The sequence below is a fragment of the Aquarana catesbeiana genome, linkage group LG02, assembly GCF_042186555.1.
Source record: "Aquarana catesbeiana isolate 2022-GZ linkage group LG02, ASM4218655v1, whole genome shotgun sequence".
NCBI classification, from domain to species: domain Eukaryota; kingdom Metazoa; phylum Chordata; class Amphibia; order Anura; family Ranidae; genus Aquarana; species Aquarana catesbeiana.
This window is the reverse complement of record NC_133325.1, coordinates 265,564,600-265,585,437: the sequence shown is the minus strand read 5'-3', so window position 1 is coordinate 265,585,437 and position 20,838 is coordinate 265,564,600. Positions and strand designations below refer to the sequence as shown.

Sequence of the window (20,838 nt, the reverse complement as noted above, 5' to 3'; positions counted from 1 at the left end):
TGTACTGTGAGGTGCTTTTACTAAGTGATGTGCTGGATTTTCTTTCCCGCTGACAGGACAGAACTCTGCCTTGTTTTCTCCTCACCAATCAGCGGGTGCTGGTGGCCATCCATTGGTCAGCACCCACTGATCGGCTTGTGCTGTGATTATGGCACACACACATGCTTTCTACCTGGAGTGCCACATAACGTACTAGGCATGTGATTCGGCACAGGAGAGCCCCTTTGCCACAGTATAAAGGCGTTATGCGGTCCACAAGTGGTTAATGTGCATCGAAACACGTCAGGCATTTTTTTTCTGGCAAAACGCTGCTACTCCTGGACTATGGGTTTTTTTCTGTATCTAAACACCATTGCCTGTAAAATGTAAATGCCTATGTATGTATGGACACATAGGCTAATGTGTAGGGGCATTTAGAGGCATGAGGCCTTAATGTTTTGGTTTAATTTTATCATTGGAGTCTTTGAAAGAGTTTAAGATGCTTTTGTGTAGTGCAGCATGCCAATGACCTCTTGGAAACTGAAATATCATTCCTGAGATGTCAAAATCCTGAGAAATAGCATTGTACATCCTGGTATGTGAAGGTGTCCAGGCACTTCTGTACCCACAACTTCCTAGCTGTATATCTGCAGTGTTAAATCTAAGGCACTGCTGCCCTTGACTACTAGTCCTAGGCGATCTGGGTTATACAGTATTTGGTGGTGTCACTACTGTGCTGCTTAATATTTTACTTGTCCTGCCGCTACCAAGTTGACCACCTCCACACAGAGACACAGTGGAGAACAAGGCATGGTACATCAATATTGGGGAAAGATTGGCTGCTGGCATTAGTAGTGACTGTTTGCCTTTTCTTTGGCTCAGCTTTCAGGGTTCTTTATTAAAAGGAATTTGTGATTGAAATATCAAGGTCAGCATAGTAATGTATTTTTGAAGATGTTTCAGGGCCATAATCCTTTTCTTCACCAATGACCTGAGACATGCTTTAGTTTGATGTGTGCATGGTTGTTTCAGGTCAGTAACTCACTTAATAGTGAGGAAAATCAAAAGAATTCAGCAATGACAATTCCCATATTAGTATTATTATGGATTCATTTTCAGCACCCTTCAGCTCCAGTCTGAGATATAGTCTGTATAAAGGTGTTAATGGGAATGCTGGCTGTAGCATTAAACACATATTTGGCAGGCATTTAGCAAGCTTTGACGTTTGCTAAGTGTCTCCACAAAACCTGCTGAATGTTTATTTAAATGTAAACCTACACTCCCACCTACAGTATATGTTAGAAGCCAGACTGCACCTGAAGGGCACTTCTTTAATCTTTTGAAAGGCTTGTTGGGTAAGATTCAGACTAGTGTAAGATAATGCTAAGGACCGCAGGTTTTTTTGAGAACAAAATCATAATACTTGCTGCTCTATGGCTCTCTCTTTTTTAAACATTGTTCTCTGGCTGTTAATGTTCCCTTTTGACCAGTGGCAGAGCAGGCACATATATTGGAGACTATTCAGGAGCTGTCAGAAGATAAAGGTAAACATATTACCCATGATAGTGTACCTCATCTTTCACTAATTTCAAGCTGTGCTTTCATACCTACTTTTGGTTTACATACTAGCTAGGTTTTCTTTTTTTAGCGGTTTTGCAGAAATCTATTTTCTATATTATGATAATCAGGTATATACTGTATATATTAAGGGTTTATGGATGTTTTTACTGAGAGAAATACAGAGGCTACCATTGCTGACCTTCTGAGGATACCAAATGGCTGGCTGTCTCTGGCCTCAGGGCTGTCTAAGTCCCCAGCTCTGACAAAGCATTCAGATCATAAAATTGCTGGATCAGCATGACATTCAGGCAACCAACATTTTCTAAAGGAGAAGTAAGCAATGGCAGTATTCATAATTCTTCAGTAAAGGTATCTTTTAGAGAAATCTACCAAAAAAGGAAGGGTGGTGTTAAGGAGCCTGATGTCTGCAAAATATGTGCATGCCATTCTTTGTAGGGCTATAGTGTTTTTAGATAAACCTGTTTAATAACACCAGCTGGGCACTGTCACATAGCAACCAATCATTTTTTAGTTTTCCGTTTACAGCATTCAGGAAAAAAAGATGATGCTGGACTGTTGTTATGGGTTAACTCATTATTTGTCAGGAATGTTATCTAAAGGCAACATTTTAGCTTTTCAATTAAGCTGAGTTTGACAAAGTTGGAGTGTTCCGTGTTGTTTTCAATATGTTCTAGTTCACAGTTTTCACAGTTTAGGAGGTCATACACAGTAAAAATAATGTCTCCAGTATACTGTATATACAGTACTTTTTTGCTCACGTCTCCTTTCTTGGTTGTTGGTATGTTTGTCCTGTAGATGGCAGCACAATCAAAGCATTCTACCTATCAGCCAATCTATAAAGGCAAACAACACTGATGCTCCAGATTGCTTCAGCAGTGTTTATGAGACTTGACCTTTGTTTCATAAACATTTATTATAGGGCAACAGCTGTAATGCTTACTTTTTTTTATTTTATTCTTTGTCAGCTGCATTCACATTAATGTAAAACTTGCTGCACACTTTGGGGTTGATTTATTAAAAGAGTAGAGGCTCTCCATTTTGCATAGTATAAATGATTTAAAAAAAAGTAAATAGGGTAAAGCCATGTTCACTTTAAATGCTCAGTCATCTTGAAGGGAATTTTTAAAAAAATGATTTTTTTCTTGTGTATGAATAGATTATTAAGAGTAGTTGTAAAGGCAGAAGAGTTTTTATCTTACTGAATTCTATGCCGTAAGGCAGTGGTTCTCAACCTTCTAGTGCCGTGACCCCTTGATAAAAATTCCAAAGTTGTCGGGACCCCTAACAGTAAAATTATTTTCATAGCGTGGGTTGTCAGCACCCAAGACAAGGCAAGTAATTTGCGCCCCTAACCCGCAGACATTTAGCGCTCCCTGAGTCCTTTTATTGGCAACTATAATCACAGGTAGTGTTACTCACTGTGTCACTGGCTTCACTGTGTCTCCGACTTGGTGGTGTCTCGTAGCAGTGACACCTATGCCAAAATCAGGAGATAGGGTCTCCTCCAGCCCCTCCCACTTCACATTCCTCACCAGTCAGCTGACCTCTAGTCTCTGCCCCCCAGCCATACCATGAACTGAATGGGCACCTGCAAAGAGGCTGAGTGGGGGGCTGCAGGCTCCAGGAGCAGCCCAGGTGGGAGGTCACAGGCTCCAGGGATAGCCCTGCTGCGGGTCGGCCGCAAAAAGGCTGGGAGAGCGGTGTGGGCTTCAGGAACAACCCAGGATTTGGTGACCCCTGACAAATCATCATTCGACCCCCGAGGGGGTCCCGACCCCCAGGTTGAGAACCACTGCCGTAAGGTAAAAAACCCTCTGCATGCAGTTCAATACTTACCTAAGGCCCATCTCAATCCAGCTTTGTGCACGAGAGCCGAGGCTCTCTCGCTCCCAATAGGTTTAGATACACCAACAGGAGCCATTGGCTGTTGGCCATTGGCTGTTGTCAGTCAGAGCCAGTGATGAGGATGAGGATTTGTTTTGTTGTAATTTTTGGGAGAAGAATCCCTGTGCTGGCAACCCGTGCATGTATGAACTTTCATTTTTGTTACTTTCAATAAAAGTGGGCTACCACGCCCTTAAACTGAAGATTCTGTTGGCTGTGAACTCACTGAAAATGCATCTACCACTGAGCTAGACATCCCCCAATATCACACTGTCCATACAGTCCTGAGATTTACACAGCCCTGACTGGCAGGGGAGGGAACCTGTTTTTTCTCTGCTGTAGATCCCGATTTACCTACAGGTCCCCCCCCCCTCCCTCTTCTCACCCTGTGACTGACTGAACAGTGAAAGGATGAGCAGTACATTATTGCACTGATCTGTCATCTCTCATTTAGATACTTGCACTGCTTGTTTTTTTTTTTTTTTATGCAATCTATTAAAAAAAAAATTAATGATATTTTATCCACTTAAGCCCGGACCATTTGGCTGGCCAAAGACCAGATCACTGTTTGCGATTCGACACTGCGTCGCTTTTTTTTTTAAATTCCTTTATTTTGATATACAGAAGGCATAGAAATACAGTCTAGGTTACAGCAGGTAATGTATTCCATACAAAAATACTTTTGAATCATATGAAGTATAACTGTAGCCCAAAATCCAAGTTATTTACCAAACAAATATGGTAGCATAGATATGTTCTAGCCAAAAGTATATCTGTTTCATACATAATATATTATATCAAGGTTGCCTACCAACGGGCCTCCTTGCATAAAACTTAAATTGTTTATGAACAGTTTTGATATCTATTAAAACATTTAAACCTTTAAAGACAGATATGTCTTTTGCTATATAGGTGAGTGTTACCTGCTCACTTCAAAAAATGTCGTTCACATTATATTCGTAATCGCCGTCACCACGGCTGCTTAGTGAGCTGATCGAGACAGAAGATACTAAAAGAGAAGAAAAGAGTAGAAAGTGGAAAGAAAAGCGGGGTAGGAAAAGGGAAGGGGGTGCATGAGAGGGTGAAAAGAGGGCAAAAAGGAAGGGGTTGTAAAGGGATGGCTGCGACACCGCCCCCAACACGATCCCACCCGCCACACCCCAAAGGGGCGTACACGTATATCTGTTTCAATGGGGTTTTTTGGGGTTGTATCTCAGGTAGGCGGAGATTGTGTCACTGCCATGTCCTGCAGATATGCGTCTGTACCCACAAAAAATCTCCAGGGTCTCCATTTGTCAATAAATTGTTCCTCTTTGTTTTGTAGAGTTGCCGTCAGTTCCTCCATGCGTAAAATACAGTTAACTTTTGAATACCACAGGACCCTGGACGGAGGGAGAGGATTCCGCCAGAGCGCCGGAATGCATGTCCTAGCTGCGTTTAGGAGTTGCATTGTCAATGTTTTCTTGTATTTTTGAATCGGTCTCGTGGTCAGGTGTAGAAGGCATGCGGCCGGGTTGTCTTTGAGATTGACCGAGGTCAGACTTTGAATAGTCGTGGTCACCTCCTCCCAAAAGGGTCTCAGGAGTGGGCACGACCAAAAGACGTGAAGCATATTTCCCACTTCCCTGTCACATCTCCAACACCTATCCGACAGCGACGGGTTCATTTTATGTAACACATATGGGACTCTGTACCACCTGGTCAGGATTTTATATCCCGCTTCTTGATAATGGCTCGCAATCGAGGACTTATGTGCTAAGACCAAGACCTTCTCTCTTTGTTGAGTGGAGAACTGAGTCTCCAGGTCCCTTTCCCATTTCAGGAGGAACTCTGGAGTTGTGTCCCCCCCCTGACTCGTCAGAAGACTGTATAGAAACGACAGTGTGTGTCTGATTGGTTCCCCAGATTTGCAGAGAGATTCCAGAGGAGTGTGGCTCCGAGGGGCATAGTGTAATTTCTGGAGGGTCTTCAGATAATGTCTAAGTTGAAGAGTGCTGAAGCTGTCTAATGGAGGATCTATGAGTCTGGAGAGTGTGGAGGCAGTTGGAAGTTCTCCCCGGGGCCAAATCTCACCTAGGGACTGTTTTTCACCAATCGTCAACTGTCTCAATCGGCGACTTGTGAGTCCGGGGGTAAAGTCCGGGTTACCTATAATCGGCGTCATGGGTGAGGGTAGCGGTGATATGTCTGTGGTGCGGAATATTTCCCTCGCTACCCGGAGGGTGGCACCTATTAGCGGGTGAGATTTCATGTCCACCGGCGGGGTGGACATGAGCCACGGGGATGGGAGTAAGGGAATAGAAGAATCTTCAACCTCCATTCCCACCCATTGTTTGGAGTCTCTGTTACAGTGCCAATCGGTAATCCTGGCTAAGTGAACCGCTTGGTAATATCGAGAGATATCCGGGAGACCCACTCCCCCCTTATCTTTGGGTTTGGTCAGTGTTTGTATTTTCGCTCTGGGGGATTTATGAGACCAAATAAACTCTCTAATGATAGACTGAATTTGCTTAAAGAAAGTAGTTGGTAACTGGATCGGTAATGTTTGAAGTACATATAAAATCCGGGGTAGGGCTGTCATTTTCAGGGCGGTACAACGCCCAAACCAGGTCAAAGTAAGTCTGTGCCACGTCTGAAGATCTATCTTAAGTTTCTGAAGTAGGGGTACGAAATTGCTGGTGTATAGGTGTGCCAAGTCCGGGGTGATGTCCACCCCCAGGTAGCGGATAGATTTCTCCGCCCACCTAAAGGAGAAGGATTTGCTCATGTTTACAGCTTCCCTAGCTGGTAGTGTGATATTCAACACCGCGGACTTGGCACAATTGACTTTGTAGTTTGATAATTCCCCATATGCCTTAAGAGCTGAAAGGATGTTGGGTAGCGTAATCTGTGGGTTGGAGACGAAAAAGATCAGATCGTCGGCGAAGGCCGCAATTTTGTGGTGTCCGGAGGGTTTAGTAATTCCCGTTATATTAGGATTCCCACGAATGCTACACATGAACGGCTCGAGGGAGAGAATGAAAATCAGTGGGGACAGTGGGGACAGGGGGCACCCTTGTCTCGTCCCGTTTGAAATGTCAAAGAATTCCGAACGCCACTCGTTAACCCGTACCGCCGCCGAGGGAGCCGAGTACAAAGATGAGATCCAGCCTCTCATGTTTGGGCCTATTCCAATATGCTCCAGAGTGGCCCGCATAAAATGCCAGGCCACCCTATCAAAAGCCTTCTCTGCGTCCGTGGAGAGGAGCAGAAAAGGCTTCTGGACTGATCTCGCTTCATGTATAAGATTGAGAACTCTAATGGTATTGTCTCTCGACTCCCTCAGCGGCACAAACCCCGCCTGGTCCAGGTGGATCAGTTGTGGGATATGCGGTAAGATTCTATTGGCGAGGATTTTGGAAAATAATTTCAGATCCACGTTAAGTAACGCAATCGGGCGGTAGTTACTGCAGTAATTGGGATCCTTCCCTTCCTTTGGAATCAGGGATATAAATGCCCGTAGGGAGTCTACCATGTTAGTACTACCCCCCTTTAATGTGTTGTATGCTTTGAGAAAGTGTGGCGACAGGTTGGGCTCAAAGGTCTGGTAATAGGTCAGGGTGAAGCCATCCGGCCCCGGTGCCTTCCTGGGTTTCGTTTGTGCCAGCGCTAGCACTAGTTCTTCCTGAGTAATGTCCGCTTCGAAAGCGTCACTTATTTCAGTTGGCAAAGTAGGCATACCCGAGGACCTGATGTATTCACCCGCCAACCTCTCCTTCTCCTCCAAGGAACCCACGGGTTCCCCCTTGTGTAGGTTGTATAATTGTTGATAATACTTAACGAATTCGCTGGCTATATCTCTGGAGGTGTGAGCTTTCGCCCCTTGTGAGGTCACTATTGATGGAATGTAAGTGCGCTGTCTCGGACCACGTAGAAGTCTGGCCAACATGGTACTTGGTTTATTGGAAAATTCGAACATAAATCTTCTAGCCCAAGCCAGATTCTGTAGCGTTTTGTGGTACAGAAGGTCTTTCAGGTCACCTCTGGCCTTCAATAGAGCCTTGAGGTGTGTTTCGGCCATAGACTTCTTGTGTAGCAGCTCGAGAGACCGCACTTGGGATATCAAGGAATCAATCTGTTTGGTTCTTTCCCTTTTTTTTGCAGCCCCGATCCTGATTAGTTCACCTCTTATTACACATTTATGGGCCTCCCATATTGTCATTGAAGACATCTGTGGGTCCGTGTTTTCTGAGAAATAGTTGGTTAGTGCCCTATTTATCTCTGTGCGTACTTCCGGGATCTGTAACAGCGACTCGTTTAGTTTCCAAGTTGGGGGGGATCTAAGTTCTGTATCCCAGCACATGGTTACATGTGTGGGAGCATGATCCGATAGGGAAATGTAATCAATTTGGGATGAGGTGACATAAGGGAGATCCCTATGTTGAATCTGGAAAAAGTCTATCCTGGAGTAGGTTCCATGCACCGCAGAGAAGTAGGTGTAATCCCTCTCCTCAGGGTGCATGGTCCTCCAGGGATCGACTAACTGCAGGCCAGCCAACTCCTGTTTTAGTTTTTTCAAGTAAGCGAAGGATAAATGAGACGCTCCTCTCGAAACGTCGAGTAGTGGCTCCGGGGCAAAGTTAAAATCACCGCCCATCAGGAACAAACCCTCCCGGAACTCCAGGATCAAAGAAGTGAGTGAACGCAAGAAGGACAGGTGGTCAGAGTTGGGAAAATAGACATTGACCAGGGTCACTGTGGTATTTCTGATTTTGCCCTTTAAGAGCAGGTACCGCCCAAGTGGGTCTGCTCTCTCCTCTAACAGCGTCCACGGTAAAGATCTGGCTATCAATATGCTAACCCCCTTCGATTTCGACAAAGGGGAGGGAGCGTGGTACGCATTGGGAAAGTCCCTGTTACTAAGTCTGGGAACTGCCGACTGTTTGAAATGTGTTTCCTGAATGAACGCCACCTGTGAGCGTGTTTTTTTCAGGTCTGAGAGTAATCTGGAGCGTTTCTCCGGTGTCGCCAGACCCCTAACATTGAGGGAGGTAAATTTTATCCCTCCTCGCGTGCGTGGACCCGTGGGATTACCTGGGGGGGCCATGTCGCACACCAATACCGAACAACAATATAAAAATAAAGAAGATGTCCAGGGAGGTATAAAGCGGGGGGGGGGGGTGGGGGCGGAACCACCGCCAGAGACGAGAGGGGGTGGAAAAATAAGAGGAGGAAGGGCAGAAAGGAAGAAGTAGAGGGGAGGACTGAGAGAGGGAGGGAGGAAGAAGGAAGTGAAAGCTAGGAGATGAGAAAAAATAATACTAAGAAGGACAAATGAATTATCCTACTGTTGCTAAACTAAGCCTTGCGCACGTATGCGCTACCTATTAGTGGGTGTGGAAGACTAGACTCTGCGACACAGTGGGAGACGTGTCGACAGGAGAGAACCGGTATAATAAAAGATACCAGACTATTACCGCTATAAATGGAACATAGAAATAAAACATAAAAATAAAACATAAAAATAATAAAAATTCCAAAAACAACTCTATTTGTCGTGTTGCTGAACCTTCAGGCTGCATGTATGTGACCCCCTGTAATGTAGTGTATGTGAACACAGAGAAACGCATACACCAACTACTCGTCTGTAACATAACTATCACAGTGAACTTTGGTGCCTAAGATCAAAACAGTATTAAGCTATACGCAACACCGTGTCTTCTGAATCAGGGCTCCCCCAGCGCCGCCACCCCACGTCCCCAGAAAAAAAAAAAAAAAGGATAAAAATAAACGGGGAGCAACAAAAAATGCCTCCGTTACAAGTGGGGAACCATGGGGGGGAGGCGCAGCGAGAAGGCCTCAAAAGCATTTGGGTCTAAACAACCATTGTAGGCATTGCCACTCTGTAACGAGGTGCAAGGCCCTCAAAAAACCCACATACATAATAAGCCCCTTAAACTATACAGGACCCACTCACGGAACCGTGTGTATATTTTATGAGATCAGGAAGGATAGTCCAATCAAGACTCTGGTGAGGTGAGATTGTCTCTCGGGGATATCCTGGACCTTGAGCGCCATTGTCGTCTACCGGATCTTTGGGGTCTTGGTGATGCAGAACGTGGGTTGTTGAAGGTGATTGGAAAGTCCAGCCAGTTGGGCACGGAGAAACCGGGGCACTCCCAAGAACCCGAACAGGTCGGGAAGCTGTTCCGGCCATCGCAGCACGAATGAGTTGGTCCCTTTCAGAACAATCAAGTGGAAGGGGTGTCCCCATCTGTATGTGGCTCCTGCTGATCTGATTGCTTCAAGTAATGGTCGTAGTTGGCCTCTCATGCGTAGGGTGAGTCGCGATAAATCAGGGAAGAGTTGCACAGTCGCACCATCAAAGTCCAAGGGACCCCGGGTCCATGACTTCTGTAAAATTTCCTCCTTGATTGTGTAATAGTGAACTCTCGCCAATACATCTCTCGGTGCTGGATCGTCTCCTCTCCTAGGGCCCTGCACACGGTGCACTCGGTCCAGTTCCAGCTCATCTGTAGGTGGTTTGTCCAGTAATCGATTAAATATGGCCACTATCGTAGCTCTGAGGTCACTCCCTGATGTGGCTTCAGGTAGGCCGCGCACTCTGATGTTGTTTCTTCTGCTGCGATTTTCTCCATCATCTATGGAAAGTTGCATCAGGATCAGGCGTTTTTTATAATCAACATGAACCTTTTCCATGGCTGACATTCTGGATTCTAGCAGGGAAGTGGATGTTTCCACCTCAGATACCCTAGAGTCTATTGTATCTATCCTCTGCTTAAGGTCATGGATTTCTTTAGAAAGGGTATTCACGATAGTAGCTGCCGAGTCAGAGATGTCTTTTTTAGTGGGGAGAAGGGCTATCAGCTCCTTCCAGCCTTCAGGCAGTGCTGGCCCCTGAGTGCTGGCAGTCTGTACAGATTGCGCGAACGAGCAACTGTCTATCCCCGGGATTTCCGGGGATAGGATCGGGGAGTCCGGTCTGTGGGGGAGAGACCCGTTACCTTGAGAGGCACTGGGGGGCCCTTTGCTCGTCTTTTTGAGCGATGCTGTGCCCGCGTTGTTGTTGCGCGGCGGCGCCATCTTGGATTCGGGGGCCTGTGACGGAGTGGCTGTATTCCGCAGGAAATAAGCTGAAATGTCCGCGTTTTTGTTGGCTGCAGGTGTTCCCGGAGGTCTATCCGTCATGGACATATAGTTGTTTGCACGGTAGGTGCACTAGATCCGGTTCCCAGCCTGAGCGAAGCACGGAGCTCCCAGAAAGAGCAGCCTCACAGCGCCATTGCCAAGCCACGCCCCCACTGCGTCGCTTTAACTGACAATTGCGCGGTTGTGCGATGTGGCTCCCAAACAAAATTGACGTCCTTTTTTCCCCACAAATGGAGCTTTATTTTGGTGGTATTTGATCACCTCTGCGGTTTTTATTTTTTGCGCTATAAACAAAAAAATAGCCACAATTTTGAAAAAACGCATTCTTTTTTACTTTTTGCTATAATAAATATCCCCAAAAAATCTATAAAAACACATTTTTTTTCCCTCAGTTTAGGCCGATACGTATTCTTCTACATATTTTTGGTAAAAAAAAATCGCAATAAGCGTTTATTGATTGGTTTGCGCAAAAGTTATAGCGTCTACAAAATAGGGGATAGTTTTTAGGCATTTTTATTAATAATTTATTTTTCTACTGTTAATGGCGGCGATCAGCGGTTTTTATCGTGACTGCGACATTATGGCGGACACATCGGACACTTTTGGCGTGATTTTGGGACTATTCACATTTATACAGCGATCAGTGCAATTAAAAATGCATTGATTACTGTGCAAATGTGACTGGCAGTGAAGGGGTTAACCACTAGGGGGCAGTAAAGGGGTTAAGTGTGTCCTAGGGAGTGATTCTAACTGTGGGGGGCGTAGATATGTGTGACACGACACTGATCACTGCTCCTGATTACAGGGAGCGGTGATCAGTGTCCTGTCACTAGGCAGAACAGGGAAATGCTTGTTTGCATTTTCCCGTTCTTCCTCTCCGTGAGACGATGTCCGCGGGACCCGTGATCACACTCACGGAGGTCGCAGCGCGTGCCGCCGGGGGCACATGCGCACACCCACAAACCGCTTCTTTAAGGGCAACGTACTGTTACATTATTCTGCCTGTACGTGCCCTTCAGCCAACATATATTGGCGTGAGCCGGTCGGAAAGCGGTTAAAGTGGTTGTAAAGACTAAAGTTTTTATTAATTTTTTTTATTGTACTGCATTCTCTGCATTAGGGTACAAAACATTTCAGGTGCAGCTCCCCCAAGCACCCCCCCCCCCCCCCCCCCCAAATACTAACCTGAGCCCCATCTCGATCCAGCGCTGTGCAGGAGAGCAGCAGCACTGCTCTCTCTTCCTTTTCACAGGGCAGATTGATCCAGTCAAATCCAGGTGGGCATCAGGTGGTTAATGAACTAAATCTTGCCCTGCAGGACATAATTAAATAGTTTTGTCCAGAACAGGAACAAAGAGGTGGAATATTTTGGGCAGATTTCTATTGGTACACCTCCTCAGCAGTTTACTGGGATCTTTGACACCGGGTCTTCAAACCTGTGGGTGCCATCTATATATTGTACAAGTCAAGTATGCACCCGAGTATCATGAAAATCTTTCAGCTGATCGGATATTTTTTTTTTCAAACTTGTCACTCTTTTTTTGTTTATAGAGCAAAAAATAAAAACCACAGAGGTGATCAAATACCACCAAAAGAAAACTCTATTTGTGGGACAAAAGGACATACATTTTGTTTGTGTACAACGTTGCATGATCGCGCAATTGTCAGTTAAAATGATGCAGTGCCGAATTGCAAAAAATGGCCTGATCATTAAGGGGGAAGTAGTTAATGAGTGTGCAGCTTCTATCTGTGCCTTTTTTCTAGCTGCCCAAGTTAAGTATCAAAGTTCAAAGTCCATCTGAAACGACATGTCCATCTAAGAATACCCTGTCCCATGGGGTGAAAATGCTGGTGTGTGATTTCACTGCAGCATGAACAGCATTGTCACCAAATGACCGGAAGGGGAACATAACAAATCTACTGGCTGCACCAACAGGTAATAAAGCTGTGTTACGGGGAACTCATTAAAACAAAAGCTGTTGTGTTAATTCTAGTGACAGGCTGCATCATACGTGTAATTTTTATTTTACCCAGAGTTACACTTTACTGTAGTGCAGAGTGCAAGGATGCAGCATTACCAGATTGTAGTTTTACTTCTGCCAGTTTAGTACAGTACAGGAAGACTTTATTTTCTCATATGATTACAGACTGGGGAAATGAAGAACAAGGCACCATCAAGTACCATGTGAGACATGAGGTGAAGAATGACCATTCATTAAGGAAGACAATCAGGAATGTCATTGAACAAGACCTAGAAGAGAGGTTGGAAGTCCTAGGATTTAAAACGGTAAGCTTGCATCACAGAATTATTAATTGGCAACTTCTACAACCATTTTAAAATGAATGTTTCACATATGAGATTGAATCGTGAAATTATAAATCAGATACAAAATATATATATTTTTTTTTACTATTTTAATGCATGCTTCCATTGCTGAGTAATCAACTGTAGAAAAATCTATTATGTATGCAACAGAGTTGACATTGGCAGACTCAGTGGAAACGTTACTTCATCTAAAGAGCAGACTGCTTCATGTCCAAGAGACTTTTTGTTTGTGACAGGTTCACTTTAATGCTGCTTATACTTGTATAGTTGTAGAGATGAATAACACATTTTGTTCTTGTCAGGGTATGTGTGGGATCCCCAGTGACAAGTTCCATAAATTAATGGATGCAAGGCAAATTAACCGACACATGAGGGAGAAAACATTTCCAGGGATCCAGAAAATTTATGAAAAGCTTGCAAAGCACGTAAATCAAAAAGCAGAGGAGCAATTATCAACATCTTTTAAATGTGTTTCAACAAGTCAACATTTTACTGATGGTACGATATGGAGTGTGTTTTATCCCAACATGAGGGTGTGAAACCGTTAAAGTACTTTCTGTGTTAACACAGCTTATTGACCAAACTCTGAAAATATTACAGCAGAATAAGCTTAAAGTGTAATTCTAGTCAAATTTTAACTAAGGTGAAATCTACTCCCACCCCCATTCTAAGACTTTATCTACCTTGTAAAAGAAAAGATGTCTATAGATGCCACATGACTGGCTTACAGCGCCAGCTTCAGTGGAGTGCAGAGAGCCAACATACTAAGCCTATGGGTGCCATCATTGCCTACACTTTGCAGCCGTTGTTGCTGCTTTTCCTCTACACAGAAGCCTGCCCTGGGACCTGATCTTGTGATTGGACTGGAGCAGATTCAGAATAGGTAAGTATAGCCATGTTTTTCTTTTACAGGGTACAGTAGATAGAATAGTCTTAGAATGGGGTGGGGGTGGATTTCGCCTTAGTTAGAATTTGACTGGAATTCCACTTTAAAGTGACCATATCAGCACAGGGTTATAAAAGCATACCTGCTAAAAGAAGCAGCAAGATACCTACAGGAGGCAACAACAAATGGAAAAAATAAATCTCATGGAACTTTCCAGACATTTCTTTATTTTACTCCAATGTCAGTGCACTGACAGCATTTATTATGCTCATAGATGATGAAAGTACATTAGATGATTAAAAAACATTTAGGATGAGGTTAAATGTTTAGAGACAGGTTATGTGTTAAATTTGGGGAAAGTTAAAAGTTAGGGCACTATACTTTGAGTTAGGTGAAGTTTTACAAGTTCAGGTGGATGAGGCTTAAGTTTTAGGGGTGGCTTGGGTTTTTAAGGGCATCCTTTTTATTACCGTTTTTCTACAATCTGTAGATTAACGTTCCTCAGCACGATGCCTATACTAGGAGATGGTTAATCTACATTCGCTTTGACAGCTATGAGAGCACAATTGTGCATTCTCGTCTGATGCCACACTCTCACTAACAGCTTCCAGTTTCCAGTAAGGTTAGGTTCACACTATTGCAGGTGTGACAATCGCACCTGTTCCTGCAACGACCCACAGCCAAAATGCTCTGGTCTTAAAAACGTGCGGGGCTGCCATTCATTCTTAAAGTGGTTGTAAAGGCAGAAGGTTTTTTATCCTAAAGCATTCTATACATTAAGATAAAAAGCCTTCTGTGTGCAGCAGCCCCTTTAACACTTACCTGAGCCCCATCTCTATCCAGCGATGTCCACGAGTGCCTCGTTCATCTGGGACTCTCCCTCCTAATTGACTGAGACACAGCAGCAGAGCCATTGCTGTCAATCAAACTCAGTTAGCCAATCACGAGAGAGGGGGGCGGGCCTGACCGCAGCTCTGTATCTGAATGGATACATGGAGCTGCAGCTCAGCTCAGGTGCCCCCATAACAAGCTGCTTGCTGTGGGGGCACTCAACAGGAGGGAGGGGCCAGGAGTTCCAGCCAGGGACCTGATAAGAGGAGGACCCGGGCTGCCCTGTGCAAAACCATTGCACAAAGCAGGTAAGTATAACATGTTTGTTATTTTAATAGGGAATACAAATTTGATTTTACAATCACTTTAATGGCACCCCCACACATATAAAAATGAAGCATATTTGCAGGTGGGGGAACCATGGGAAAATAGCATGATGCAAAAGCACCATGTGATTTCCCAACCGCTGCATTTTCAAAATGCTGCAGGAACGTATTTCCTGCGTTAAACGCAGGCACATCGTCCCATTCACGCAAAACCGCAATAGTGTGAACCTAGCGCAATGGTCGCAAACCAGTCGGCTTTAAAAATTGTAAAAATAATTTAGGTAGGCAGATCAGTCATAGAGGTCACGTTAAGATATGTATTCTGGCTAATAACTCTTAGGGCCCTTTCACACTGGAGCGGTTTGCAGTAATAATAGTGCCTGCAAACCGACCCGAAAGTGCCGCTGCTGTCTCTCCAGTGTGAAAGCCCTCGGGGCTTTCACACTGGAGCGGTGCGCTAGCAGGACGGGAAAAAAAGTCCTGCTAGCAGCATCTTCGGAGCGGTGAAGGAGCGGAGTGTATACCGCTCCTTCACCGCACCTGCCCATTGAAATCAATGGAACAGCGCGGCCCTTTTTTTTTACCCTTTCTCGCCGAATACCGACGGTAAAGCGCCGCTTACAATAGCGCCACTTTACCGCTGACACCGCCCCCGCCCCAGTGTGAAAGGGCCCTTAGGAAAATTGTAGATTTTTATCTTGTTTTCAAACGGCAAACTTTATAATAATATAACACATACTGAAATTTTGGAACCCAAAAACTTGATTTAAAGGTTTTTTTTTGTCTTAGCAGCTAAATCTTTAACTTGGGGAAGCACATCATCTTTTTCACCACCAAGACAGAGGAAACCAAAAACATCAGTAGTAAAATCTTCTCAAGAAGAATTAACAGCTGAAACAAGACATCCAGTGCCTAAAACTAGTTCTACCCCAAAGTAAGTTACATTGTTTGAGGGAGAAAAATGGGATGGTTTAGAAACAACAGGTTTCTGTAGAAATGAGAAAGATGTATTAAGTTTAGTCCGGTGTAGAATGAAAGAAGATCATGCTAACCATCCCTATTTATGACACAGTCATTGGACGCATGACAGATTTAATACCTTTTTGATTTTCGACTGTGAGTGTTATAACCAATAGGATATTTCTAGGTGTTTGTCAATGGGACTATGTAGTGATGTCATTTTGTCTTTTGGTAGGGCACCTGGGAACACCCTTTTAGCTTTAGCACAGTATATAAAACTGATGGTCACAATTAATTGTGACACAACTAGAACATGAGTGTATACATAGAAAAGTCTTAACTTTAAGACACTTAGCCCTGGATCACACCAGTGCGGCTTTGAAATCATGCTACTTCAGCATGATTTCAAAGCTGCTGATCAGTGCGATTTTGATGTGCCATTTCATTGTGGCTTACGACTTCATTTAACAGACGTCAATGCAAGTCGCAATGAAATCACAAAAAGGTAGTGCATGAACCTTTTCTAAAAGTTGCTTCAACTTGAGTCACAACAATTTCAACAGTACCATTGCCAGCAATGGTGTGTGACTTGTACTGTCAAATCACATGACAAATTGCACTGGTGTGAACCAGGGCTTATGCTGAAAATGCTATTTGGCTGACTGCTTGGAACCCAGTTCCGGATTACCAAGTAGTCAGAGTAGGCACTGGCCTATGGGCCCACGCCGTTTAAGATCAAAATTATATTGATTTGATCTTGAAAGAAAATTACAATGAAGTTTTTTTAAATTGTTTAAAAAAAAATAATAAATTCAAAGAAACAAAAACTTCAACCTAAGGCCTGCTTTATGTCTCCCCCCTCCCCCCTCCTCTTTTTGTTTTGGAAACCTTTTGGGGGGGGGAGGTTTCCGGTGGAATTGGCTAGGTGTAAGTTCTCCCCCCACCCCCCTGCCTACAACCTGACGGAAGAACCGCTTTAAAAACTCTATATAGAAAAGACTGTATAAATCTAATGTGCCCAATAACAACTGAAAGTACATAAACCATAGACATAGGTTCACATTACAGTTTGTTATCTTCTTTCAGCTTGTAAAAAAACTTCATGTAACCTACATAAGTGTGATGTACAGTATTATTGGTTATCTCCATCTAGCGGCTGACGTGCACGCTACTTAATTCAGTGTTATCCCACTAGAGTGCATGCATGAGAAACTGGTGAGGGGGGGCCCCAAGGTTTAAACTACTTAGGGGCCTCCACAGAGTTGGCACTGTTGGACCCAGAACAAACTTCCATCACTTTAGTGTCAGAAAAGTGTAAGAATTTCTTATTTGTTTACATTCTCTTAGTCACTGATTCTGATTGCATTAAAGAAAAAGCATGATAAATGGTGTACCAGCATTTTCAGAAAGAATGGTCAGCAGTGACAGCTTGCATATTTCTCTCATGACAGGTGTACTTTAATCAAACACGACCTGCAAATCAGAGTATTAGTTATAATAGAGTTTTGATGCCTGATGTCTGCACATAAGTATTTCCACAGCTGAGATTATTGATTTGATGTTGGGTTTTTCTGGGTCATGCCAGCAGCTGCAGTACATTAAGTGCCAGTTTTCACTGCAGCGATGTTCGACATCGGATGTGATTCACACCACACTGCAGTGCAAATCAGTGCAATCTCTGTGTGATGCGATTTCAACCATACAGATAGTATGGCTGAATTTGTATTGCATTCGGACCAAACTCGCACAGGACCCTGTTCACACCCATGCGATCCGATTCTTGTCCGAATTTGCAGTTTACACTGCGATATGGGAACTGATTTAGGGGTGTCATGAACTTTTAATTGACTCTCCCGGCAGTTCGCATAGGGTAGTGTGAACTGCCGCCAGGCGACATGTAATGCGGGAACCCGCAGTGGATTTGCAGGGTTCCTACATTGCTGCAGTGTGAACGGCACTAAAGGCCCACTTTGGCAAAAAAATATTGCATTCTGATTAACCACTTCTCACCCGGCCTATAGTTATCCTGACAACGTCATATGATGTCTTTCAGGATAACAAGCCAGCGCACGCCCGTGGGGGCGCAGCGTGGCGATCGGTGGTGTGGTGCGTCACTCTGACACACCGCATCTCTGATCGTGGTAAGGAGCCTCCAACGGAGGCTCCTTACCATGTGATCAGCTGTGACTGATCACAGCGTGAACCAGGAAGTGCTGGCGTTTGCGCTGACAGGGAGAGCCGATCACTGGCTCTCCTGTCAGAGGGGGTGTGTGCGCTGATAATGAGCACATTGATTATCAGTGCAGCCCCCATCAGAGGTGCCCACCATAGCTGCAAATCCGTGCCCATCAGTTGCCATTCAGTGCCCACCCAAATCGCCAATCGGTGCCCATAAAAGTGCCAATCAGTGGCCCATCAGTAACGCCTGTCAATGCCCTTCAGATGCCCATCAGTAATGCCTGTCAGTACCTCCTCATCAGTGCTGCCTATCAGTGCCTCCTATCAGTGCCGCCTATCAGTGCCCATCAATTCTAAATATTAGTGCCTCCTCATCAGTGCCACCTTATCAGTGCCACCTCATCAGTGCCCGTCAGTGAAGGAGAAAACAAATTGTTATAACAGAAACAAAGAAAAACTTTTTTTTTTTTTTTGTTTGTTTAGCAAAAAATAAAAAACCCAGTGGTGCTCAAATACTACCAAAAGAGCTCTATTTGTGGAAAGAAAATTATAAAATGTAGTTTGGGTACAGCGTTGTATGATCACACAATTGTCATTCAAAGTGTGACAACGCTGAAAGCTGAAAATTGTCCTGGGCAGGAAGGGGGGAAAGTGTCCTGTATTGAAGTGGTTAATGCATGTAGGTAACACCTATGGGGATATTTTTCAGTATATACAGTATCTCTCAAAAGTGAGTACACCCCTCACATTTTTGTAAATATTTTATTATATCTTTTCATGTGATAACACTGAAGAAATGACACTTTGCTACAATGTAAAGTAGTGAGTGTACAGCTTATATAACAGTGTAAATTTTCTGTCCCCTCAAAATAACTCCACACACAGCCATTAATGTCTAAACCGCTGGCAGCAAAAGTGAGTACACCCCTAAGTAAAAATGTCCAAATTGTGCCCAATTAGCCATTTTCCCTCCCCGGTGTCATGTGAATCGTTAGTGTTACAAGGTCTCCGGTCTGAATGGGGAGCAGGTGTGTTAAATTTGGTGTTATCACTCTCACTCTCTCATACTGATCACTGGAAGTTCAACATGGCACCTCATGGCAAAGAACCCTCTGAGGATCTGAAAAAAAGAATTGTTGCTCTACATAAAGATGGCCTAAGCCAGAAGAAGGTTGCCAAGACCCTGAAACTGAACTGCAGCACGGTGGCCAAGACCATACAGCGGTTTAACAGGACAGGCTCCACTCAGAACAGGCCTTGTCATGGTCGACCAAAGAAGTTGAGTGCACATATCCAGAGGTTGTCTTTGGGAAATAGACATATGAGTGCTACCAGCATTGCTACAGAGGTTAACTGGGTGGGGTGGAGGGGGGGTCAGCCTGTCAGTGCTCAGACCATACGCCGCACACTGCATCAAATTGGTCTGCATGGCTGTCATCCCAGAAGGAAGCCTCTTCTAAAGATGATGCACAAGAAAGCCCGCAATCAGTTTGCTGAAAACAAGCAGACTAAGGACATGGATTACTGGAACCATGTCCTGTGGTCTGATGGGACCAAGATAAACTTATTTGGTTCAGATGGTGTCAAGCGTGTGTGGCGGCAACCAGGTGAGGCGTACAAAGACAAGTGTGTCTTGCCTACAGTCAAGCATGGTGGTGGGAGTGTCATGGTCTGGGGCTGCATGAGTGCTGCCAGCACTGGGGAGCAGTTCACTGAGGGAACCATAAATGACAACATAGACTGTGACATACTGAAGCAGAGCATGATCCCCTTTCTTCGGAAACTGGGCTCAGGGCAGTATTCCAACATAACGACCCCAAACACACCTCCAAGACGACCACTGTCTTGCTAAAGAAGCTGAGGGTAAAGGTGATGGACTGGCCAAGCATGTCTCCAGACCTAAACCCTGTTGAGCATCTATGGGGCATCCTCAAACGAAAGGTGGAGGAGCGCAAAGTCTCTAACATCCCCCAGCTCCGTGATGTCACCATGGAGAAGTGGAAGAGGACTCCAGTGGCAACCTGGCCCAAGAGGGTTAAGACAGTGCTGGAAAATAATGGTGGCCACACAAAATATTGACACTTTGGGCCCAATTTGAACATTTTCACTTAGGGAAGTACTCACTTTTGTTGCCTGCAGTTTAGACATTAATGGCTGTGTGTTTAGTTATTTTGAGGGGACAGAACATTTACACTGTTAGGCCCCCTTCACACGATTGGACCGTTCAGGTCCGCCTGTCAGTTTTGACGGCGGACCTGAACGGGCGCTCCATGTTGGCCAATGGAGCGACGGATGTCAGCGGAGACATGTCCGCTGACATCTGATCTGCTGAAAGCAGATGGATGGCCCTACGTCCAGATCTGTCGCTATCGGATCGGGTGAGATCTGATGAAAACAGACATGTGTCCGTTTTCATCCGATCCCTCCATAGGCAGCAGAGGCGCCTGACAAGGCCCTCCCCGCTCAGTGAGCAGAGAGGGACCTGTCATCCGCCGGCTCAGCGGAGATCAACGGAGCTGGCGGACCGAGGCGGGCTCCTGTGAATGAGGCCTTATACAAGCTGTACACTCACTACTTTACATTGTAGCAAAGTGTAATTTCTTCAGTGTTGTCACATGAAAAGATATAATAGAATATTTTAAAAAATGTGAGGGGTTACCCACTTTTGTGAGATACTGTATCTTTTTATTTCAGAGGCGTTTCTTTGTTATCTCCTATATTTACCTATCAAGTTCTCC

The 20,838-nt window shown here is 44.6% G+C and overlaps 1 protein-coding gene across 3 annotated transcripts in view; it reads left to right on the top strand.

The window, feature by feature from the left end:
• Window positions 1-20,838, top strand: part of DZIP1 (DAZ interacting zinc finger protein 1) — a 104,973-nt gene that overhangs the window by 60,163 nt on the left and 23,972 nt on the right. For 2 of the 3 annotated variants that reach the window (XM_073614380.1, XM_073614378.1), the window contains exons 10-12: window positions 12,741-12,880; window positions 13,222-13,417; window positions 15,752-15,896. In XM_073614380.1, the coding sequence (XP_073470481.1) occupies window positions 12,741-12,880; window positions 13,222-13,417; window positions 15,752-15,896 (481 nt within the window). The remainder of the gene's footprint in view (window positions 1-12,740; window positions 12,881-13,221; window positions 13,418-15,751; window positions 15,897-20,838) is intronic. The other variant, XM_073614379.1, reaches the window with a different exon arrangement.